The 23,704-nt window shown below is 37.2% G+C and overlaps 1 protein-coding gene across 13 annotated transcripts; it reads right to left on the reverse strand.

Annotated features, from left to right (window-relative positions):
- Positions 1-379: 379 nt before the first annotated feature.
- letm1 (leucine zipper-EF-hand containing transmembrane protein 1) lies at positions 380-23,156 on the reverse strand. 13 transcript variants are annotated; one of them, XM_058794955.1, is made up of 18 exons: positions 22,902-23,154; positions 22,714-22,803; positions 14,603-14,660; positions 14,202-14,216; positions 13,621-14,101; positions 9,047-9,190; positions 8,755-8,892; positions 8,347-8,550; positions 7,363-7,482; positions 7,144-7,275; positions 6,837-7,007; positions 6,620-6,745; positions 5,506-5,538; positions 4,438-4,572; positions 4,165-4,358; positions 3,941-3,973; positions 3,282-3,438; positions 380-3,186 (listed from the first exon to the last, which is right to left on the reverse strand). In XM_058794955.1, the coding sequence occupies exons 2-18, from the start codon at positions 22,790-22,792 to the stop codon at positions 3,034-3,036; spliced, it is 2,373 nt and encodes a 790-aa protein (XP_058650938.1). In that variant the 5' UTR covers positions 22,793-22,803; positions 22,902-23,154; the 3' UTR covers positions 380-3,033. The 13 variants fall into 13 exon arrangements, with proteins under 13 accessions (XP_058650938.1, XP_058650937.1, XP_058650940.1 ...); XM_058794954.1 differs by having other exon boundaries at positions 22,884-23,153; XM_058794957.1 differs by having other exon boundaries at positions 6,843-7,007; positions 22,714-23,156.
- Positions 23,157-23,704: the final 548 nt, after the last annotated feature.

The following is a 23,704-nucleotide window of genomic DNA, read 5'->3' on the forward strand; positions in this document are numbered from 1 at the left end:
TCTTTGAACTTAAGCAAAAGCTGCTCAAGCAGTGTTTATCAGTTTTATGAAAATAAATAAATAAATAAAATACTGTAAACCTGTGTTCTCTGTGCACTGGATTTAAGTTCAAGTTACACTTATATTCATATTATATAACCATAGGAAATTGAAGTTACATTTAAATTAAAAGTCAAATTAATTTAATCATTACTTCAGAGAAGATAGGTTGGATCTGATACCATGCTGTCAGTGGTAACGGGTGAATAATGCAGGAATGGGGGGGGGGGGGGAATTGGGTGAAAAGCAATTGAATGATAAAGACAAAAAAATAAGATATGAGAAACATGAAGATGCACATGGATTAGAGACAAAAATAAAGAAAAAGATAATATACAACTTAAAGATCAGTTCATTTTATTTAACTTTGGATCCACTTGTATGTAAATGTTAGATTTACATAGGTAGTATGAACAAAATAAAATTCTTATTTTACGTCATACTGATTTTCAATAACATTTTTTGCACATACCACTCATTTTTACCCCTTATTTAGTCTACAAGTTAACTAGCGTAACAGTATTCAGGTTTTGAACCTTCTAAAATACAGGACGGTCAAAAAAAAAAATATCATGAAAGAATGTACAGGCCTTAAAAAGGGGAAAATACATAAATCAAATACATTTCAATTAGCTTAAGCAGTAAATTAGTTTCCAAGGGCAATTACATCAATGTCTTTACACTCTTCCATCTGTGGTCACTTATATGTGCACATGCACCATCTGTTATAAACGAATCTGAAAACTCAATTTAAAAATCGCAAAACAAAACACAATAAGCAAGGTATCTTTATACCTTTCCACAATATTCACACTTCTTCCCCTCTACCACTTTAAAAATTCAAGTGTACGTTTCCTCAAAATATCTCTCGGTGTGCAAACAGACATTACATGCATCTTCCTGAGTCTAGATCATCACACCAAAAATGGGCAAAAAAAAATAAAGCTCTCAATATTTATAGTGCAATTACACGTCAGCATAAAATACTAAAAAAAAAACCACAAACATGGACTTTTTCTATCATACGGTATATTAATACTAATTCATGAAAATATTTTAAGGCCTAAATGCCGTTACTGTAGTTAGGGGTCCCTAGGTAAGTTACCAACAATTCACCCAAAAATGAAAATTCTGTCAACATTTACTCACCCTCATATGACTTATTTTCTCTTGAATGGAAAAGAGCAGCATGAACATTCTGCCTAAACATCTAATTTTGTGTTCTACGTAATAAAAAAAATCATACAGGTTATGACATGAGTGTGAACAAATAGTGACCGAATTTTAATTTCTGGGTGAGCTATCCTTTTAAGGGACACAATGTGAAATAGGCACCCAGACTCTCTGTCTGAGACACAGCACAGGAACAGTGTTTTGAGGTTAGACATGCTGGGCCCTCAGTATGACATGTTTAGGGTTAAGATGATGTATTCCCTGCCTTATGTGCCCTGTGAAACTATGCTACCAGACTCCAGTGAGCGTGCGAGTCTCATGCTGATCGACACATTCCAGTTACTGTAGGTGCTCTGCTACGAGAACAACTGCTGCCGCTCTCTCCATGTAAGGAGAGAGGAATGATCCAGGTCACAAAGACCGTAGGCTGAGCCGTACCCTGATTCTGTCTGCACTGACCACCATCTTTTCCCTTTCAGGTTCCCAGCACATACAAACATACTCCACATATCATTAACCCAAGCAAGCTAACAGAGACGGATATTTACTGCTAGTATACAATGCAAATACTAGCAATGATGAACTGTTACATATTTATATAGCTATATGATCTCAGGTTAAGTTTACTTTGGACAAGGGATTTTGATTACTGAAGGCCACAATGTAAATGTGATTCTGAAATCAATTCAAGATAGGAGCTAAATAAATTTAAAAATTAAAAAAAAACATCAAAAACTGAATTTGTCTCAGCCACCATCTTCAAGTCTGTGTAAAAGCTTCTGCCCTGTATAAAGCTCAAGTGCTGAAGAGATACGTCCCAATACTCTACTTCAGACTTTTGCTGTGATACAAAGCCACAGTGCTTGGTGGCTTGAATGTGTATGTACAAGTATAAATGGAGCATAACATCTGCAACAAAGCTTCTTTGGTTATTGAATAAACATTTCAACATCTTCTGAGCGACATTCAAAAAATCTCATGAAGATTGTGAACTGAAAATAAATAAAACTACAACAGAATAAAACTGGATGAGTAATGGAATGATGGTGACGTGATGTGATGTGCAAAGAGAGGAGATGTCCTCAGATCACAGGAAATGACATCACTGCCAGGGAGTAGGATTATGAGAATAATAAAAGTTAATAATTTTTTACATCTTACAGCTGAAGTGCGCGATTTCTGTGACACAAAGATAGTTCCACCCCAAACTCAAGCTATTGGTTGCGCTGATGATATTATGTCCAGCTCAACAAGGCCGCTCAAACAAACAGTCCGTTTTGTGCCAGAAATGACACACTTCACCTTTAAGAGGGTATTTTTGTGAATAAATTAACACATTTTCTTTCAAAATTTATCTCTGAATTTTCGGTGCCTCGCACATGACTAATAAACGATATGATGGCCATGAATTAAGAATTCATTCACACAACTTAATTTGATACTACTTGGTTCCCTCCTTTTAATTTAGTTCAACTGTGGGGATTATTTACCTAAAACAAGGGAACGAATTTTTAATTTGTGGCCATGATTTCTATTTTTTTTCTATATGTCATGTGTAGGGCTCCGTAGTGCATTACTTTTGTAATGTTATTAATAAATAAACGTTTTAATTCATTCATTATACAACAGTCTTCCTTGAACAAAGCAAAGTTTGTTCTTTGATCTTTTTTTGTTCTATATATATATATACACACACACACGTGTGAATCCATATGGGAGGTCAGCACTGGTTTCAGTCTCACTCTGAAGCTTCTTAACACATTAATGAACCTGAAAAGCTTCAAAAGCTTCAGGATCTTTTCCATTCCCTACACGGAAAGTCTAGTTTTGGATTTTAGCTGCCTGCTCTTTCTCGACCTTGTCCTTGGCTTTCTCTTTCTCCACCAGCTTCTCCTCCTTTTGCAGCATCACCATGATCTCTGCCACCTGGTTGGTGGAGATATCGATGTCCTCCTTATCGATCAGCTCTACCACCTAACACACAAGCCAGATAAATGTCAACATCAAAAACACCAACCAAACAGGAAAAGGAAAATCAGTGAGGGATCAAACAAGTCCCATGTTGTTACCTTTAAGACATCATCAATGTCTATCTTGCCATCTTTGTTTTCATCGAGTGCGTCTGCGATGCTGAGCAGCTTGTGTTCAGGGATGTTCTGGATCTGCTTCATGACTGCAATGAGCTCGTTGATGCTTATCAGATTCTCCCTGTAGGACAGGAACAGACTACATACAGTGAATGTTTACTTTATAACACAAGGGGTAAGATGGTGGAGGGCGAGTAAGTTCACGGATCAACCAATCGCATGCCAAGACAGCCGTGCAGGGTTCCCAGAAGAGTTGCTCGTGAGTGAAAGAGTTCATTAATGAGAAAATGATTCACTAATCTTTAAGAATTTTTGCCTAAATCGTACAAGCCTTATTTGCAGAAGACAAAAATAAAGGCCTTAAAAGAAGTGATCCATCCAATACTTGCAGCACTGAGAACAAGATTTCACAACACAATCCTAAATCATACAACTGATTAAATCCACAATAACCAGCATTATGGAAATGACAAGCAGACTGCTGACGGATTAAAATATTAAATCAAACAAAAATCACACTTCAGACCCCCCGCAGACCTATTTGGTTAAAAAAATATGGTGTTTAGTCCATATTTTTAAGTTAATGCTTTTGTTGAGGGGGAAAAAAAAAAAGAAAAGCGAGAGGTCTCTCCTGTCCTTACCTTGGCAAGTCACTATGTTTCTCAAAGAACAATCTAAAAAGAACAACAAAAAATGATTTTTAATTGGACTGGGAACCCTTTTCTTTTGGATCGCGTTTGCAACCTGTTAGGTTGTTCTTCCACCACCATTTTACTGTGTCCATCGCAATATCCCATCATGCATAACTGATGACACACACAGAAACCACCATCAACATTCAACCATGCAAATCAAGGACTCTTACCCAATTGGTGGTGTGGTCCCGCTGTCCATCTGTCCGTCTAGCACCATCTTGTCCTTCTCCAGCTCAGTGACAATTTTATCCATTCTGCCAATCATGCGGTTGACTCGCTTCGACAAACGTTGGCTTGCTTTAGACTCCTCCACCACTTTCTCCTGTCCTGTTTTGGACAGCTCTCGCTTGATCTCCTCCAGGTCCTGTAGAGAGAAAGTGGATATCACATGTTTAAATGCTTCTAACGGAAATGAAAACAGACCGTTGGTTTACGGTACACACCTCGCTGTACTCCTGCACATCATCCTTCAGGTCCTCCAGCTCCTCTTTCTCTTTGGTGAGGAGATTCTTCTGCTCCTTTAGTTTGGTGCAGGCGTCACTCAGCATGTCAATTTCTTCCTTAGTGATCTCCTCCCCCTGGAAAAATAACACAGTGTCCATCAACACTCTCTCTAGGGAACGCGCACACATTTTCATACATGCACAACAGTGTTGGGGAACCTTTGAATCAGTGGTGATTTTGGTGCGGGTTAGGTACAAACTTTGGAATTTTTTCAAAATCTACAATTCCAAAGTCTTGTCACTGTGGGATGACTCCACTATACTAACTAATGTTCAAGGTACTCATGATTTAAAGTAGTTAAACTACAGCTAAGCTAAAGTCTCAGCTTGCTCTGTTGCAAGATGACACAATGTAATGCTTTGTCAAGCTACATCTTATGGTCCCTTAACTTTTGAATGGTTGTGTAACTTGCTGTAAAAGTGATGCTAGTTTGAGAACAGGTGAATTACCATTACACTTCTGAAAAGTGTATTAGTGACTCCCCAACTCTGATGTAAAGAGATAAAGAGGTTGCTCTTTTATAAGAGGATCAGTCAGAGGAAAGGAAGGTCTTCCATACAACAAAGGTGATTACAGAAAGGTCACTAAAACCAACTGAAACACATTGTAGGGCCAATCCAGTGGGTCTCTGAGCAACATAAAACAAACAACCATGAGGATTTGCTGCATGTTTCATATGCAATGTGCTACGGACACATACTCAAAGGAATAGAGTGTTGGGGTGAAGTGGAAAGGAGGATGCAGGTAAAACCACACGAAAAACTTCTGCTCTTTCAAATCACTGTATTCACATTATTATGCGTCACATAATATACACAATATCATTTAATGCAGTAATTCTTGTGTGTCTGTTATGCTAAAAACAAGCCTTATAAGAGTCTAAGTCTAACCCTAATTGAAAAGCTTTGATTATTGTAAATGTGGGGAAAGTAAGCAGCAGTAAAGTGACTAGGAGAGCAGAGCATCAGTGTGGTGATCTCCAGATGGAGAGCAGTTCAGCATCTAACCTGAATGCGCAGATACCTCTGCCACTGCTCGAACTGAAGAAATAAACGCGCAAAATGATACACAACACACAAAAACAGAGAAAGAGCAGTTCCTGTGACACGATCCTGTTCTACAAAAACAATAAAGTCAGAGAAGTGAATTAGCTGGACCGTATTTATTGAATGATTTCAGCCAAGTTAAACTTTTATACTACAATACCATTTTATGTATTAACAAGTATATCGACACATTCAACAGCATTGCATGTTTCAGCGGTTTCAGATTTTCCCAATTCAGGCAGAATGGGCCTATACTTTCATGTTTATAACCATGATAGGAAATAGCTGACTGAAGCCATGGCCAAGATTGGCTGTCACGTGGAGTGACTTGTCTTAAAATGGTTATTAAAAACACTTTATAATAGCTTTCATTGCTCATTAACAAATACTATTTTATAATGCTTGACGGATTATCAGTAATGTACACTAATGTTTCAAAAGTTTGGGGTCAGTAAGATATTTTAAAATTGCTTTTGAAAGAAAGCTCACCAAGGTTGCTTTTATTTGATCAAAAACACAGTAAAAACAGTAATACTGTGAAAGATTATTCCAATTTAGAATGACTGTTTTCTATTTGATATATTTTGAAAATGTAATTTATTCCTCGTTCTAATTTGCAGATTTGGTGCTCAAAACATTTATTATCAAATGTCGAAATCAGTTGTTCTGCTTGATATTTTTGCATTTTTTTTCTCTCTCAGAATTCTTTTACGAATACAAAGTGCAAAAGTACAGCACTTCTTGAACATTATAAATGACTTTATTTTGATTAATTTAATGCATCATTTCTAATCAGAAATAATTTCTTAAAAAAAGAAAAAATACTGACTCCAAATTTTGAACCATAATGCACATTTAAGTTCCTCACAAATGTCAGGAAATGTGTCGTGTTCATATAAATATTTTCATGTTTGATTTTATTTCTTGTTAACAATACTCAAAGGATATTTCATACATCTTCAGAGTTTATATTTAAGTGAGAAAACGTTCTGTTCACTTCGTGTGTGTGTGTGTGTGTGTGTGTGTGTGTGTGTGTGTGTGTGAGAGAGAGAGAGAGAGAGAGAGATCGTCTTACCTTAATACCCTCCAGCACCGGTGCAGTATCTCGTAGTGTTTCTGAATGGATGGCCACGTCTACACTGGAGAGCGCATGTTCTGCATCCACCCGTCGTTCTGCTTCCAACTCCACCACCTCAGCCTCCTGGAAACACATATAAAACCTTCCATGAACATTTCAGCTATACTACAGCTGTGACGCAGGAATCACTGTCAGACTCAAAGTGACTAATGACCCGCACGGCCTGTTCCTTTTCTTTCTCTGCAGCATCAGCCAGTCTCTCCAGCTCCCGCTCTCGGTTTTCCTGCCGGATAGCTGCCTCTTCCTGAAGCGTGGCCTCCAGCTTGGTTTTGTTATCCACTTTAGAGAAGTCCAGCTCTGCCACCTTCACCTGCGCCTCTTTAGTCTGTGAATGCACAAACAAACAACACACTGTCATTATACAAGTCTGAAGCACTTGCTACAATTATACTTTTTTTTTTGTTGTTGTTGTGAAACTAACCTACATTTACTGTAAATATCATATGCTGTGCAGTACATACCACAATCTCTGGCAGGTTCTGTAGTGTGGTTTTAAGCTGGTCCGCAGGGGACAGCGTGTCTGGCAGGAACATAGCTCGGGACAGCAGCAGCAGAGATGTGGGGATGTGCTGATTGAGGTGAAGCTCCAACCACTGACATGATCAGAAATGTGAAATACATGATGAGAAGACGTACTACTAGGAAGTAATCATTGTAAAGGAAAGTGCAGCATGTGTTACCTGTTTAAGCTGCTCTCTCAGTCTCTCTTCCGTCACACCCAGAGCTCTCATCCCTCTCACACGACATGCTGACTGCAGCTCATTCACATTCAGACTGTCCACTCCTTCCTCTGCTATCAGCTGTCAATCACACATGCAAAGAAATCAGCTAGGAATCATCATTCTTAATAGGAATCATGAAATTTTGATTTAGAAAGTTGCTAATTGAAAAGAAATTCATGAAATTCCTAGAAATTCAATTCATAGAAATTCATGACAATTGTAATTTGAGTTCTTATACACTTAAAAAAAAAAAAAAAAACACCATAAAAGTAGTTAAATGTAAAATGTCTTATGTCATTATGTATTTAAAGTTTTACAGCTGTGGTCACTATAAACTGATGTTGAATAAATATAAGTACATAAAATACCATTCATCATTTTAATCAGCAAGGATGTATTAAACTGATCAAAAGTGACAGTAAAGACATTTATAACGCCACAAAAGGTCTCCATTTAAAATGAATGCTGTTCTTTAGAACTTTCTATTTTGAAAAATGTCACAAAAATTAAGCACAATTGTTTTCAATATTGATAAAAAAAACTATTTCTTGCGCTGGAGTAATGATGCTGAGAATTCGGCTTAGTCATCAGTAATAAATAACATATATTAAATACATATAAAATACACATATTTTACTATATCATTTATACACATTTTAATATATAAGATTAAACTTATTAGAAAAGTTTTTGAAGTACTATCATAATATAATATCATATTAAGACTTGAGCGAAGATACTTTTCAAAATGATTTTAAAAATTGGAATATTAAAGAGTAAAAATTAAATATTATTATTAATAGATATGAATAATATCTAACTTGGAGAATTATTTCATATTCAATAAAATGACAACTTAAAAAAAAATAACACTACTGTTATAAATAAGATAATGCAAAAGATTTTCAATTTTGTCACAATCGAGTAAAGACAGATTCTAACCTTGTCATCTGCACGGATGGCTCGAAGTTTCATGATGAGCTGAAAGCGCAAGAAATTGTTGGTGCCGATGGACTGCAACTCCAGCAGCTTGCACAGAGCCACCAGCTGTGGCCGTGTCAGGTTATCTAAGGTCAGTTCATCCTCAAACAGCTTAGAGAAACGTATGATCTGCTCATTACTGGGTATCTCTCCAGAGTCACGGATCTGAGAGAGAAGAGGAAGGGGAAGAGAGAGAGAGAGTTTTCATTCAAAACAATCAAAAAAAAGCTCTCATTCATTGTGCTTATGAGTAAGCATTCATAAGCATCACCACATGGGGGCAATACAGCGCTGTGTTTCGAATCACTTGGAGAGGCAGTAGTGTTATTTTTTCAGGATGAGTGCTGAGCAAGTGTGAATATGATCTACCTTCTGAAAGAAAGTGGAGAACTCCTCGGTCACGTTGCCTTTGGCGGCTTTGTTTCTAAGTGCAATCTCCTCGATTGTGTCCTGCAAGAACTTGGCCATCTCTAACTTCACTCTCAGCTCCTTCTTTAGTCTTTCCTCCTGCAAAACACAAACAAAGACAGCGTGTAAGAGATATCATACGAGGTCAAATAGGTTTGGTACAAGTATTGTATAAGTAGACGCTTAAGATGTGTGATTACAACAGAAATATGATTAAGGTCTTTATAGATTAAAACTCAAAAGGTCAGCGTACCTTTTTGGACTGGGTCTCAAAGGTGGACGGCAACATGTTAGGGAAAAGTTTCAGCGCAACAGGAAGCAGAAACTCCATAAATGGGACGATGATGAAGACCAGAAAGGGCAGAAGCCGGAAGACATCTGCACACGTCCTCAGGAACTGCAAGTAACATGACATACGCAGTGATGTCAGCAGATTGCTGCTTTGGTGATGAAATCCAATTATTGATCAGTGGTGGAAATCTAATCTCTAGAACTAAAAATGAAGTAAAACCCCTGAAATCCCTGCCATGAAGTGCTAAGAACCGACTCTGTCAGGACTACATAAGAGAGCAAAATTTAAAAAAAAAAGTAAAAATCTACTGTTTTGGTAAAGAGCATTATATCCCGTTCCTATTTCACGCCAAAATCAAAAGAAAGAAGCTTATTTTGCCTAAAAAGCTTTTGCTTAAAATTGATTTTCTACATTGCAACATTATTTTTGTGAGAGTTAAGGACATTTAACGTCATGTCCATCAATTTTAATTAGTGTAATGCAAAAAAAAAAAAAAAACTCATTGTCATACAAGTTAAATTAAAAAGCACTTATAAATCATGTTCGATAAACTGCATTATGTTTTTTTAAATAATAATATAATTATTACAATACTTCTTTTTTACATAAATGAGAATCACCAGAACAATAATAGGAATTACAAAAAAATATTGTTAAAAATATAAATGGTCCTAAAATATATTAATATTAACCCTAACATCCAATTGTATTTATTTATTTATTTTTGTCAAACATAACCTAGATGCTTTTAAGTATGAGTCACTCCTCCTTTAAAGTAAAAAAAATAAAAAATAAATAAAAAGGACAGCGGAGACATGAGGTAAAATACATTTCAAAATAAATGAAAATGAAAAATAGACAGCTGTGCAAAAAAGATGAATAAAATACAATAATAAATGAAATAAAATTAATTCATTAAAAAAAAAAAAAAAAAAAAGAAAAGAAAAGAAAATATAGATCCAAAATGTGAGTGAGCAGATAACACCAGAGACTACGTCAAGCCATCAGTGCATCCACTCCCCATGGCAAGAACTGACTTTCTGAATCACCCCATATCTAATATATAGTTGATGAAACGTGGTAAATTCAGAAAATGAGAGGTTAGATAACAAAGGAGCTTCAGCTTTATAAGAGGGGTCCCTGCTCCCCTTATTCCACCTGTGTATCAGCGGTCCTATAGGGAAGAATTTAAACCAGGCAGGCCTGAAAAGAGCCTTTGTGTTTGGCCCATTGACATGTATATCACCACAGGCAGAGAGAGAGAGAGAGAAAGAGCGCGAGGGGGAGAGAGGAGGAAAACAGGGAGGCCTGGAGTGTGAAATATTCAGGGACGAGTGAGTGGGATGGAGAGTGAAGGCATTCCAAAGGAAGTGGCCGGGAGAAAGCAGGACAGAGGGCTTGGGAAGGGGGTTGATGACTGACATCAAAAGCTAAAGGAACCCACGCTGTGCAAGGCCAGTTGTGAATAGGCTGGATTAAGGATGAAGCAGGTCAGAAGAATAGCGAGAGTGAGGTGCGACAGATGCTAGCTGAGGCAGAGGCATTAGCATACCTCGCAATGCTAATGTTGACAGAGCTCACAACATAAAGAAATCCTCAGTAAGCTCTTGATAACAGCGAACCATGACTACCCAAACATGAGTGTTATACAAGCTGTAGATGTTTTTGGTCCAAATGCTGTGAAAAAAACTCAAGAAAATCTCCCAAGGCTTTAGGAAGGCAATAATGTGATTTTTGCTTGTTTTCAGTTAGTAAATAGATTTTCTAAAGAAAATGTGAATAGTGCTTGCCTGTGCAAAACAGCAACAACAAAAGCTTTTTAGTTAACGTTTGAAAATAAAGAAATGAACAGCCATAAATAATACAATTATTATTCGTTTCATAGATATTATGTTTTGTATTTTATACAAATTTTTATTACAATATATTTCATTATAATATTTAACATAATAGGCAATAAACAATTAATAATATAAAATGGTAATATTTATTATTTTGTTTAATATTTTAATTTAGTAGTGGCAGTAATAATAATAATAATAATAATAATAATGTATTATTATTATTATATTTTATGGTCATACTGATATATAGTCTGATATAATTTGACAGAAAAATTATATCAGACTATAAATTGTGCAGACCTACAAACAAGTTCATAAGATAACACCATTAACACCACACCATCATAACACCTAATGTCTACAATGATTGCTTGCAGCAAATGTTTTTGAAATGTTTGCAAGAACACTCAATTTTAAAGGGGTGTTTCTATCACTGTGGCTTCAAGTAACTGTCACCAGAATAAAACCAAACATCACCCTTCTCAGTACTATTGTCATGACTGTGGAGAAATGATTGGAGTAATGCAGTTGATAATGTTGGGCATTAATATCCTAGCAACCCAAGCACAGACAGTTCATTCTGAGACAGTGACAGAGTGACCTGTGACAAAGCCTGAGCAATTTCCAATACGTACTGACTTAGAATGCAATGGAGGCCTCCAACGGTTATAGATTATAGGCGTCACTAAAGTGTCACTTTACAACAGGCTGAGTCACGCAACTGTCTGAGAATTTGAAGCTGGGAAGGTATTAGCACTATGCTTACAGAGACGATCATGTAATACAACGTGTGATAGCTGCAATCTGCTGTGTGCTTGAAAACTCAAATATAATACAGAAGAGCAGTAACCTTGTATTTAAACTACCAGGTTTGGGGTTGGTGCTGTGACTGATGGGATGTTTCTTACTGAACTACATCAACATGTTTTGCCAGAAATTATAAGTTCAATCGCTTAATAAAGGTAATATAAAGATAATGCACAAGACCTCAACTAACCTCTCTTTTACTTCTGTCCTAAGGACAGCGTTTCTTAGCTAGACATCACCGGAGTCAGCCTGGGCTAGTGGCCAACTGTGTGTCAATGTGAGCCATACTGATCTATCAATCATTAAACTACAAGAAAGAGATAGGAAGAAGAAAAGAATAGGAAGACCATTGACTGAAGGAGTTAATGAGATAAAACAACTGAACTGTTCGGCCATGTAATTTTCTTCTGATCTCAAAATTACAAAAGCAGAACTCTTCAAACTGTACTATCATAAGGATGTATTAGTGTAGACGTCTGCAGACCTAGAAAATTATGCTTGGAATTTTTTGTATTGTACTTAAGTATTGAAATTTAAGTTGCTATTATAGGAAAGTGGGATTAAATATATCCTAACTAAATGTAAATATTTAATCTTGTATAAAATAGTTGTTAAACTGGACTTAATGGAGTTTTTATCCTAAAGGCCTCAGGAATCCCATGTGAGCTAGTTAAAGTGTTGGGTCTCCGCTGGACTCCTGACTTACAGGGTAATCTCTAATGGCTGGTCCATGAAGACTCAGCGTGGCACTAATTTAAATCATTAAGCTACAGAAGAGATCCAGTCAGACTTTATAGGACTGGGATTAAACTACGGAAGAATGCTAACCACCCACCCAACTTAATTACATTACACTGGGTTAAATCCATAGTGCAATGACAGGTCAACTGACAACCCCAGAGTGGTACAACGACAATTTTCCTTGCATTTTTTTAATTAAAAAGTACTATGTAAAGACCCAAGTTTTATTGCAAATACTAACATTTTGTAAATGTACTTCTAGAGTACTGCAATAAAGGACGAAGGTGTCTGTATGTCTACTTTATTATTACCAAATCTCAATGCAATCACGTTGTCACTGACTCTTTAAGGATAAGGTTATTAGGTGGTCTCAGCCTTGAGGAACGTTCACATGCACAGTGACAATGATTTAACATGCAACAAATTTGAGCAGAGTTCAACTTTTGTTTAAGCGTTGGCAGATCTAATCTGACTGGCTGGCTGCTACGCAACTTTCAGGAGTCAGGGTACAGTTATTTATCATAAACTTATCAGAACATTGATTGGGAAGGTTCAATCCTATCAACTCAAGTCATCCAATGGCTATCCTTCAGCCACTGCAGAACAGGGTTTTTCACACTGATGCCAAGTACCCCCATGAAACCAAACATGGTAAAAAGTCAAAATTTTTAAAGCAATTAACACAATGTCTGTTTGTGCTCAATTTTGCCAAAGGTAATATTACCTATTAAAGCCACAGCAGAACTGTTGCGCGTCTCCAAAAAACACACAATTTCTGAACAAATCCTCATTTTGAATGAATCGGGTGAACCAATAATTCAAAGGCCCATTCATAAAGAGAGCCATTTACTTCACCTCTCAATCATGTGTTTAAATTAATCGAAATGAATGAATGAATGAATGATTCAATTGGATCTATCTGTCTGAAAAAAAATAATAATAAAAACTAACTAAAGGGACAGTTCACAAAGTTTTTTTCTAAAGCTTCTTTTTATAATGTCTATTTGATGCCCGATAACGGTTGTAAATTATATTTCTGGGGTGATTTCTCAGCCAAATTTGATGTGCGATTAATTTACAATTAATTAATCGCCACATCATGTAAGATTAAAATTTTAATCACTTAACAGCACTAGTGTTTACCTGTCTCCTCTCTCGGCGTGACAGAATGTGTCCATTCAGCACCCTCCAGAGCATCCGCACCGCAATAGTCGTATCCATCCATAGTAGGCGGAACCCGTGATAGTAATGCTTCACCTCATCAATCACAAATTGACGTACTGTCCGTCTCACAGGTTGGGCATCTACCGTCGGGCTGTACACCGGTCCACCCTCCTCAAGCTTTTTATTCCGATCCTTCAGTGAACGTAAAGAACGCTCTACCTTCGAATCATCATGGAGACGGCCTGTAGTATGTACCCACCGAACTGAGGTGTTCTGTGGCCAGGCTAGCGTCCTGGGGTATGTGGAGTGGGTGTGGATAGGCAGGGCAGGGTCAGGTACTAAGATGGCACAGTACAGACGAGGTGACCTGGACAAGCGGCGCTGAAGTGATGATGAATTGTCATGGTACAGGACAGATGATGCATGAGGCCAGACGCTGCCTCCAAGAACACCAGGACTGCTGAAAAACAGATGTCATGCATCAGCTTAAACAATCTTTAAATAAAGATCCAATTTGAAAAAAAAAAAAGGGATTTTTGAAGAAAGTCTTTTATGCTCACCAAGGCTGCATTAATCTGATCAAAAATACAGTAAAACAGTACTATTGTGAAATATTATTACAATTTAATATAATTGTGTTCTATTGTAATTTATTATAAAATGTAATTTATTCTTGTGTTGGCAAAGTTGAATTTTCAGCAGCCATTACTACTCCAGTCGGAAATCATTCTAATATGCTGATTTGATGATCAGGTAACATTTATTATTATCAATGTTGAAAACAGTTGTGATGATATTTCATTTTTATTTTGATAGCTAATGCTACCGTTCAAAGTTACATTTGGATGGTAGTATTAACTACCACAGTATGTATGAATTGCACTTTTCTCCAAATAGATTCAGATAAAAATAAGAATCATGTCACTGCCCCAGATACAATTTAATTTTCAGTTCCATTTACCTGTTTGTGGCTAACCGCAGTGCAGTGCAGTTAAAGCATGTGCTTTCTGGTAACTTTCCTGAAAGAGATTCAGAGTAAAGAAAATATAACATTAGATAACATACAGCACACTTATAAAACCACCATGAAGAAGGATGGACCAACAGAGTAATGCAATATAGCTCCAGGAACACCATGCGCAGATGATCTGATATAACATAAGGGGGTCATGGAGAGTGCTACAGGCTACAGGCCAGCACGGGATCACGGAAAAGGACAGAGAAAATACTTGATCCCATGCCAGTGTTGCATACACAGACAGGGAAAAATATCACCACTGCCAAGAGAAAGGACACACAAATGAAGGTGTGTAAGGTCCCAGATATATCAGATTATATCAGAAACTGAGCAATAGTGACACTTATGCATATGAAAAAATCCAAATCACTTTCAACTTTTCACCAACAAACCTTAATTCAGGGCTTTTCTAGCTTTTTGATGCCAAGAAAGATCCCTTCAGTTCAATTTATTCCATACTTTTTTCATATTTAAGACAATTTTATAAAGAGAACATAATTACATAATTGTTTCCTAAATTAAATAATTAGTTTTTTTGTTATTATTGGAATAAAGCAAATTTATTGTTTTCTGTTACATTACTTATTGGTCTTAACGTCAAGTTGAAACTGCACCTGCCTACATGCTTAAACAAATGCTTGAATATGACTTTCTTTTATCCATCTAGTCAAAGCATTTTGTCATGTCCATTGCACATTGGCACATAACCCATCTGACTGTGTGCCATTTACTTGTGTGTGTGTGTGCGTGGATCCATTATGACACAACCTCCATACAGGTTACATCAGGACACAGACCTCACACAAAAACGCTGCAACTGATGCAGTGAAGAGTTTACATAGCTCACATTTTTTTACACGGATGAATGAAACATTAGCATTCCTGGTGGATATTCCCCCTCTCAGGCATATGACTAATTACAAGTATTGCTTGTGTTAAACTACAGTACACTGAAATAACTATTGACAAATTTCTCCTAAGTGCAATTCTGGGTGTGCTACACACAGGTGAGTGGGCTATACAAACCACCTCTAGTAACGCACTCGTCCCACTATATGCACACTAGACACTTTCTATAAACACTCCCTGCAACAAAGACTCAATAAGATAATATATGTTTACTTGAATATTGCACTACAAAATAATGTTTACTGGAGCATTGCACTACTAACTCTTTTGCACTATGCGCTGCTTCCCACAAAATCTCTCTTCTGAACAATTTAATGTACAAAATATATATTTCCTGCACAATTTCATGTACACATATCTCTTTAGCACTATTTCATGTACAGTATTTATGTAAAGTTCTTGTACAGTCTCAGTTTGTGTATGTGTAGTCAACTAGGTATAGTAGTTATAGTATTTATAGTATATGTATAGTCAGATGGTTAAACTGTTGTATAGCCCTATTGTGTTTTTTTTTTTTTCCCTATATTTGCATTGCTGTATCTCATGTCTAACTAGTTTGTAGCACCGTGGTCCTGCGAGACATGACATTTCGTTCCACTATATGTCCACACATGTAGCAGAATGACAATAAAGCTCAACTTGAACTTGATAAGACCACCCATTGCAGCTGTCTGTCAGATGTTCAAGCGTAGTATTTCACTGGTAATGACGCTCACAAGCACTCTCGATGTCTGCGGCGACAAACTCCGATACACGAAGATGACCGAGCACATTTCAGTAATGTCTAACTCATGGTAAAGTTAGCTACAGCTCTTCAGCAGTAAGAACAGGGTAAAGTCTAAAAATCCCAGAAACAGGAAACCACCAGACTTGGAAGTGAATCGCCTGTTGAAATGGATTACTTGAAACCAATAACATATCTTCTGACTTTTGGTATTTTCTGCACTGATCTTGGGTTGGTATCTACATAATTGTTTTTAACACTGTAAAAATGTGCTAAACACAGGGCTGAACATTATAGATTTTCTGTTGACAGTTAATCAAATAGTGTAATCAAATTCATTTTTAAGCCACTGTTCCTTTTCAAGAAATAACCCACTGTAAACCAGATTTCTGTTTGATCAACAGGACAATCAAAAGGTGAATTATGTCATTTTTTTTTAACGAGCATCTAAACCTACTTAACATTATGAGACTGCATTTTCGCAAAAAAAAAAAAAAAAAAAAAAAGTGTTAAGCGCATTTAAGTAGCTGAATATTAGCATTAGAATGTTTTAAATGTTAACGGTTATTTAGTATATACTGAAATAATATATTTTAAAAACTGAATGACGGCATCATCAAAATAACATTTTTAATAGGTTACCATGACCAAATTTGACGTTTTTAACCAAATTTAAATAATCATATCATTATCTTAAACAAAAGCAATAGGGATTTTGCCTATAGGGCACCCAAATGGTCTGAAATGGCCCCATTCCGAATAGTTGTCCAACAGGTGTTGCGCCAGGTTTGATTTCTATGATGCAAAATAGCAGTACTTCTTGTGTGTCTCAAAGTATGATGTGTTAAGTTTAAAGCGGAAGTGAAAGTTAGATTTGAAAGATCTCTTTAAGTAGGAAAAGTAAAGTAGTGAACTATAAATGCAGGATGTCCTTCTACTTACTGTAAATATAACTTCAGGAAACTCCCTTATCTGGAGTAAGCCAGTAAAGCTATTCTCACCTATTCTGGCTGTATGCCACACATGCACGTAAGCACACAGCTTTCCTTTCCCTGAATACAGCAATCCATCAAACCCGACTTTCTCCTGAACCATTTCCCTCTCGAGTACACCATGCAATCTCTGGATTACATATACTTACGGTCTCGTGATTCTCTGACTTATCCACTCAGAGACAATAGGACGAGGCCAGACTCCATAATTAATCCATTCTCATCCCACTTCCCTTCATTTCTATGGTTTAGGACCTTTGCTCCAATGCCCGGGTGAAGTCTAATCTGGGTTGTGCTTTCCATAATGTTTGCTACACGTGTAAGACCCTTGGCCCAGTGTAGTCTAATCCTATTGATGCCGGGATGTTCGTATGTAAGGATAAATGCTTTCTGTCTATATTTAGCACTATAGGGTATCTGGTCTCGCATCTTGAGGTCAGTCTACGGCTGGCAGATGGCCCGAGATCTCCATCCTCTTGTACATCTCCTTGTGTTTGCATATAGAATACAAATCTCTCTGAACAGAAGAGAACAGGATGCACTCTTCAAAATAAAGGTTCAAAAGGGGTTTTATGGCAAATGCCATAGAACAGTGCTTCCCAAACCTGTCCTGGAGGAACCCTAGCTCTGAACATTTTGTATGTCTCCCTTATCTAACACACCTGATTCAACTCATCAGCTCGTTAGTAGAGACTGCAAGACATGAATTGGGTGTGTCTAATAAGGGAGACATACAAAATGTGCAGGGCTAGGGGTCCTCCAGGACCGGTTTGGGAAGCACTGCCATAGAAGAAGCATTTTGAGTTCTTAAAATATTTCTTAAAATAATCTTTTTTTTTTTTCTTAAAGTGAAAAACATTTTAATAACCTAAAGAGAATTTTTCCACTGTAAAGAACCGTCTGTGCAATGCAAAGGTTTTATGGATGTCAAATGTTATTCATGGAACCATAGAGGCCAATAAAGAACCTTTATTTTTTAAGAATGTAGAATTGAAAAAAAAAGTCAGAGAATCAAGGGACTGTAAATTTAAAATACTGCATATAATGATGACATGTTGAAAGAACCTGCACTTTCATGGGTGTTGTCTAAGTTCCTTTAAGGGTGGAGGAAAAAACTAAACAACTTTGTGGTCAGAAATCTTTTCTGTTTTAGGATGTAATGTAAAGTACTCAACTGCACCAGATTCAGGGTGTGTCTAGGAGAGAAATTAATGAATGAGTTATCATACACTCTCAGAAATAAAGGTACAAAAGCGGTCACTGGGGCGGTACCTTTTCAAAAGGTACATGTTTGTACCTAAAGGGTCCATTTTGGTACCTTAAAAGGTACATATTAGTACTTAAAAGTGTACATATTTGAACCTAATAGGTACAAAAGTGTACCTTTTGAAAAGGCACCACCCCAGTGACAGCTCTTGTACCTTTATTTCTGAGAGTGTATGAAGGTGGGCCCACAAAATGTTTTACTCCGCATGCTGCTTCAGATATCTTCTAAGTAACTAATTGTTTAAAGGGGTCATATGATGCGATTTCAAGTTTTCCTTTCTCTTTGGAGTGTTACAAGCTGTTAGGCGAAACTACTTTGTTTGGGCTTCCAAAAGAGGACACAACTAGAAATCGGTGGTTAAGTTGTATTTACAACACTGTTCCAGAACAGTTCAACCCAAATATTAGAGTGTGTGTAGCGCATTTTACGGAGGACTATTTCCTGAACCTGGGAGAGTAGTCTACAATGCCAGCTGTGCACAAAGACTGTTTATATAAAGTGGGGCAATTCCAACTTTGCAAGGACAGTCTGGCGCTTCTGACTCACAGCCTGTAAGTATGTTTTCATATTTAAAGAATTTGCCACTGACTATTCAAACACAAGTTTTGAGCTGTGTAGAGTAGCGCTGCTTGTTTGTCGTTTCTCCGATTACAAATGCAGACATGGTAATGTTTACACGGCGCAGTGCAACGCAACGCGTAAAAAGACAGTGTAAATCATTATAATCAGCAATTATGTCCCCACTGGATGCAACAAATGCCTCGTTTATAATGGGTTTTATTGTTTTTGTTTCGTCGCACCGGGAAACGGCATCACAATATGGTAAGAGGCGTAACATTTCCGTCTCACGCTTGGGGTATTCGGCCAATCACAACGCACTGGATAGCTGCCCAATCAGAGCACGCCTCGCTTCTCAGAACGATGAGCTTTGTAAAAATCGGTGCGTTTCAGAAAGGCGGAGCATAGAGGAGCAACAATAATGTACAGTATGTGGAAAATAATGTGTTTTTTAACCTTAAACCGCATAAACACATTGCATTGCACCAAATACACAAAATAATGGTCTTTTTAGCAACGTCAAATGACCCCTTTAATCTAATGCTTGGGAGTAGGTGGTTTAAATGTACAGGATGTACTGTAGTTTTGACAATGTTAAAATATTTTCTACCAATGTGCAGAGTCAACTACAAGTAAGAAATTCATAGACTGACTTTCCTAAACACTGCAATGCTTAAACCAAAAAAAAACTAAACTTTAATATAATGAAATACTTAATTGTAACTACACACTTTGACCCATTTGCTCTGGCATGTCAACTTCTGGCAAAATGTGTTACAGTGGACAAAAACTAAGTTCATGCAAGGCTCATGGGGCTGTCTATTCCTTATGAAACCTTCTCACTGATCGTGTCTGACTCTGTCAGCATTCAAATAGTATTTTTGTGTGGCAGTCTTATCAGAGGTAGCAGTCCCTCTGAAAGTGAGATAACACAGCCGGAGTGAAACTAAGTCTACTAAGTCCCACAGATGTACCTCATTTATGCAAACAAGGTCAAGACTTAGCTTTGATCAACTGATTCCCTAACCTCCATGTATAATATGACAGTCAACTCCAATCAAAATATACACAGAAAAACCTTTTGGCTTCATCACAAATGTTCAGCAGGTGCCATTTGTCTTTAAAGACAACAACAGAACCACACAAACACTGACTGCTGTTGGCAGGACACATCAGGTGTCCTCTATCATGTTGGTTGCCTGTGCCAAGTCACAGTCTGTGCTGGTACATTTAACAGCTTAATAGAAGCCTGTGGATTGAGCTAGTGTCCTGACAAGAAAACACCATCTCTGGCAAGTGACAATGTAGGTTAAGACTTCACTGCAAATTTCTCTCTCATAAACTCTTCTTTGAATATTTTGTGCATGTAGTGTCAATGTCAACAGCCCAACTATTTGGTCACCTGAACAATCATTTAGTTTGTGAATAGTCAGTGTTGTCATGCTTATTGGTAATCCAAAGACTTAATGTTATGAAATCTATTCATGGTAGCATTTGTTTGCCTAACAATGCATATTCAGATCGCACCTCTAATTTATAGTCTGTCAAGCAGAGCTGCGGTAAATCATTTGCCAGACCACACAGCTTCAGACTTGCTACAAGAAAGAAAGTCCCCATACATGGGAGTTACTGGGGTTTCTCAGGAAGCACTTCAAGTACATTTCGAAATCAATTAGAGATTGTGGCAGCAATGTTGTGGTTGAGAAAGTAGGCAAAAGAGCATGGTTTATTTTATTTAGACAAGTTATAAGGCCATAGCCACATACAGCTGCAAGGTTCAGATATTTGTGGTTTCTATTACTATTTACTTGTGCTGTGTAATTTCCTTTATTTACTTAAAAAAAACTGTGAACAATGTATGACTGAATTGTTTTCCAATTAAGTATTAATTAAATGTATTAAGTTATCATGGTTGCATTAAACGGTTTTGATAAGCTTTGAATTGTAATTTTCAATTATTGTAAATATTAATATTGGTTAGATTAATGTATGACATATGTCTCATTAGGGAAATTAAAACAAAAATGGCAGATAAAAATAATGGAAACTTTACAACTCAGTCCATATCAGTGCTGGATGATGAAACCTGAAGAGCTGCTGTTGCAGTTTGGTTCAATCACATTAAAAAAAAATCAGATATTATCCTGAGTGTTTCTGTCTCTGAAGAAAGAAAATTACGTCATTGCATGGTGTGCTTGAGGCAAAAGCACACAAGAAACTATGAGTGAATGAACAATAACCAAATCTATTTCTCAAGAACTGACTTATATTTTTCATTCACTGACTGACACCTCTCCATTTTGCTCTCCTGTTTTAAAAACATAAGAATGTGTTTTCAATCAAATTAAAATCCTGAGCAAAATAAGGTCTGTGGTAAATTTAACTTGACAGTACTTGGACATTTTGTTGTACAAAATAAACAGCACACTCACAAAAAAATAAACACAACTGCTTCAAATTTTGCATTTTCACTATGGGTGTGTGTAATATATACTGTAGAGCAAAATATCGTTTAGGATGGACCTCCATACTTAGGTTATATATATACATATATATAATATATCATGTTATCGTGCTTTTCTAAGACAGGTCAATAATAAGGAAGCAGCCATTGCAGTGAGCGACAGCCGGCTGATGAGCCTGTCCTCAGATAACCTCCAGTACACACAAGGCTACGAGATTCTGTTCTCCAGCAGCCTGAGCAAAACATGAGGCTCTAAAACAATACTGTTTCAATTTTCACTCATTAAAAGATATTTATTTTCGATTTCAGTCGATCGTTTTGACGTTCTCAGACAGGAGTGTCGGTCTGGCTACACCTGCTATTAACTTACTGCTGTTCATTCCTGTAATTCAGCTTAAAAGAAGCGCTCCATAATTCAACGATTTCACTTCAAAAGTGTGGAAACGACTCGCGTGTCGACCGTAACAATGAGCTGCCAAACCGACCAGCGGTCAACAACAGTTACAGCACTATAATGTTCCAGAACTGACTTACAGTAACAGAGCGTGATGACACAAAAGCACAAGCACGTGTGACACTGACACGCGCGCAGTTACAGTGAGCCTCCATTAAATGTACAGAGTACTAGACGCATCCCTCATACGTTTAGCACATGAAAACGCTTAAGTCGGATGGTTCTCGGTGATTATGGCTGATTCAATCTGTGAGGCTGCACAGTTAGCTTGTTAGCTAATCACTTAAGCCTCTCATTTCACCAGTCGTTCAATAATCTCGCGGGCCAGGTTTTCTAGCTAAGTGGCTAGGTCTTGAACCCTATGATTTACACGACTGTAGTGTCTGGAGGGACTCTTTTCAATAAGACATTTAAAGTATACAGGACAGGTCTGAAAATGTCCGGTTAATAACACAGTAAACGATTCAATGGAAAATTAAAATTAAAGTCCCAAGGCCTTGTCGGTTTTGCTATATAAATAAATCTGGTCACAGTACGCCTAACATTATATCAGCACAAAGTGCCGCATTTTGACAGTTCATAAGGCTCGCTGTTCGTTTCAATACACAAAGGCAGAGGAAATTACTATATTAACCATTCAGATCGTGTTACTAATTACTAATCTAATTAACAAAGACTAGTATTACCTTTTCTGAATTCGTTCTTTAACGACCTAGATGTTTTCAGCAAAGGAGTCCGAGATCTGGTGAGCAAAATCGATGCCATTCTGTTCCCGTCTGTATGGATGAAAAGGCGTCAAACGTTAATGTAAGATTTACAGCAACGCTGAGTGGACGTAAAGAGGTAATACACTGACAGTTTATGAGCTATTCACAGAAGTCATAGTCCCGAGCTCTTGGCTCATGCCCTTGTACCCTCCTCGGTGATTCACGCGATGAGTTTGCAAGTGTACGGCATTTGCTTCCGTCTTCCTGTGGGTTGAGCTCAGCCGCCAGGGGGCGTGTTGCAGTTGCTGCCTATGAAGGTGACAGGACTGACCGAGAAGAAACGATGAAGCCCAATCAAATGTCTGGACCTATTTTTTTTTTTTTTTTTTTACAGCCTATGGTCTGGACAAAGCAGACTCTTGAAACCCTAAATGAGTTGACAAACAGTGCATGATTAGCGTTCTGATATCCGAAAAAAGCTAGACATGGTGTAACTTTAAGCAAATCCTAAATGTTACTGGCAATTATGGTTGTGTGCACAAGAAATTGACGCTTGATTAAAATATGTAATAATACTACACAGATTTTTTTTAAACAAAAAAGCGATTGCTAAATATTCTTCTAGAAAAGGAAATTAAATGAACTGCTTTTGAAACGTTTTTATGGTTTGTGAACCCTGGCCAATGAGGTCTATACGGGTCTTGGCGCCAATGTTGCCAGATCTCTGTATAAAATCTAGAAAATTGGCATGATAAAATATGTTCAAAAATACGTGCCTTGTCTCACTAAAACGTCTAAATAGGCGAACTTAGTTTCATTCCTTCCCAGGGGGATAACTGCATGCTTCATTGGTCTATTTATTGTAGCGTGATGCACATAAAACATGGCATTTGCTGTGCTATCATATAATTACAAAACAATGGAATGTTTCACATACAACTTACCATCTAAATCAATGAATACATCTTTT

This window comes from Onychostoma macrolepis, chromosome 13 (assembly GCF_012432095.1).
Source record: "Onychostoma macrolepis isolate SWU-2019 chromosome 13, ASM1243209v1, whole genome shotgun sequence".
Lineage (NCBI taxonomy): Eukaryota > Metazoa > Chordata > Actinopteri > Cypriniformes > Cyprinidae > Onychostoma > Onychostoma macrolepis.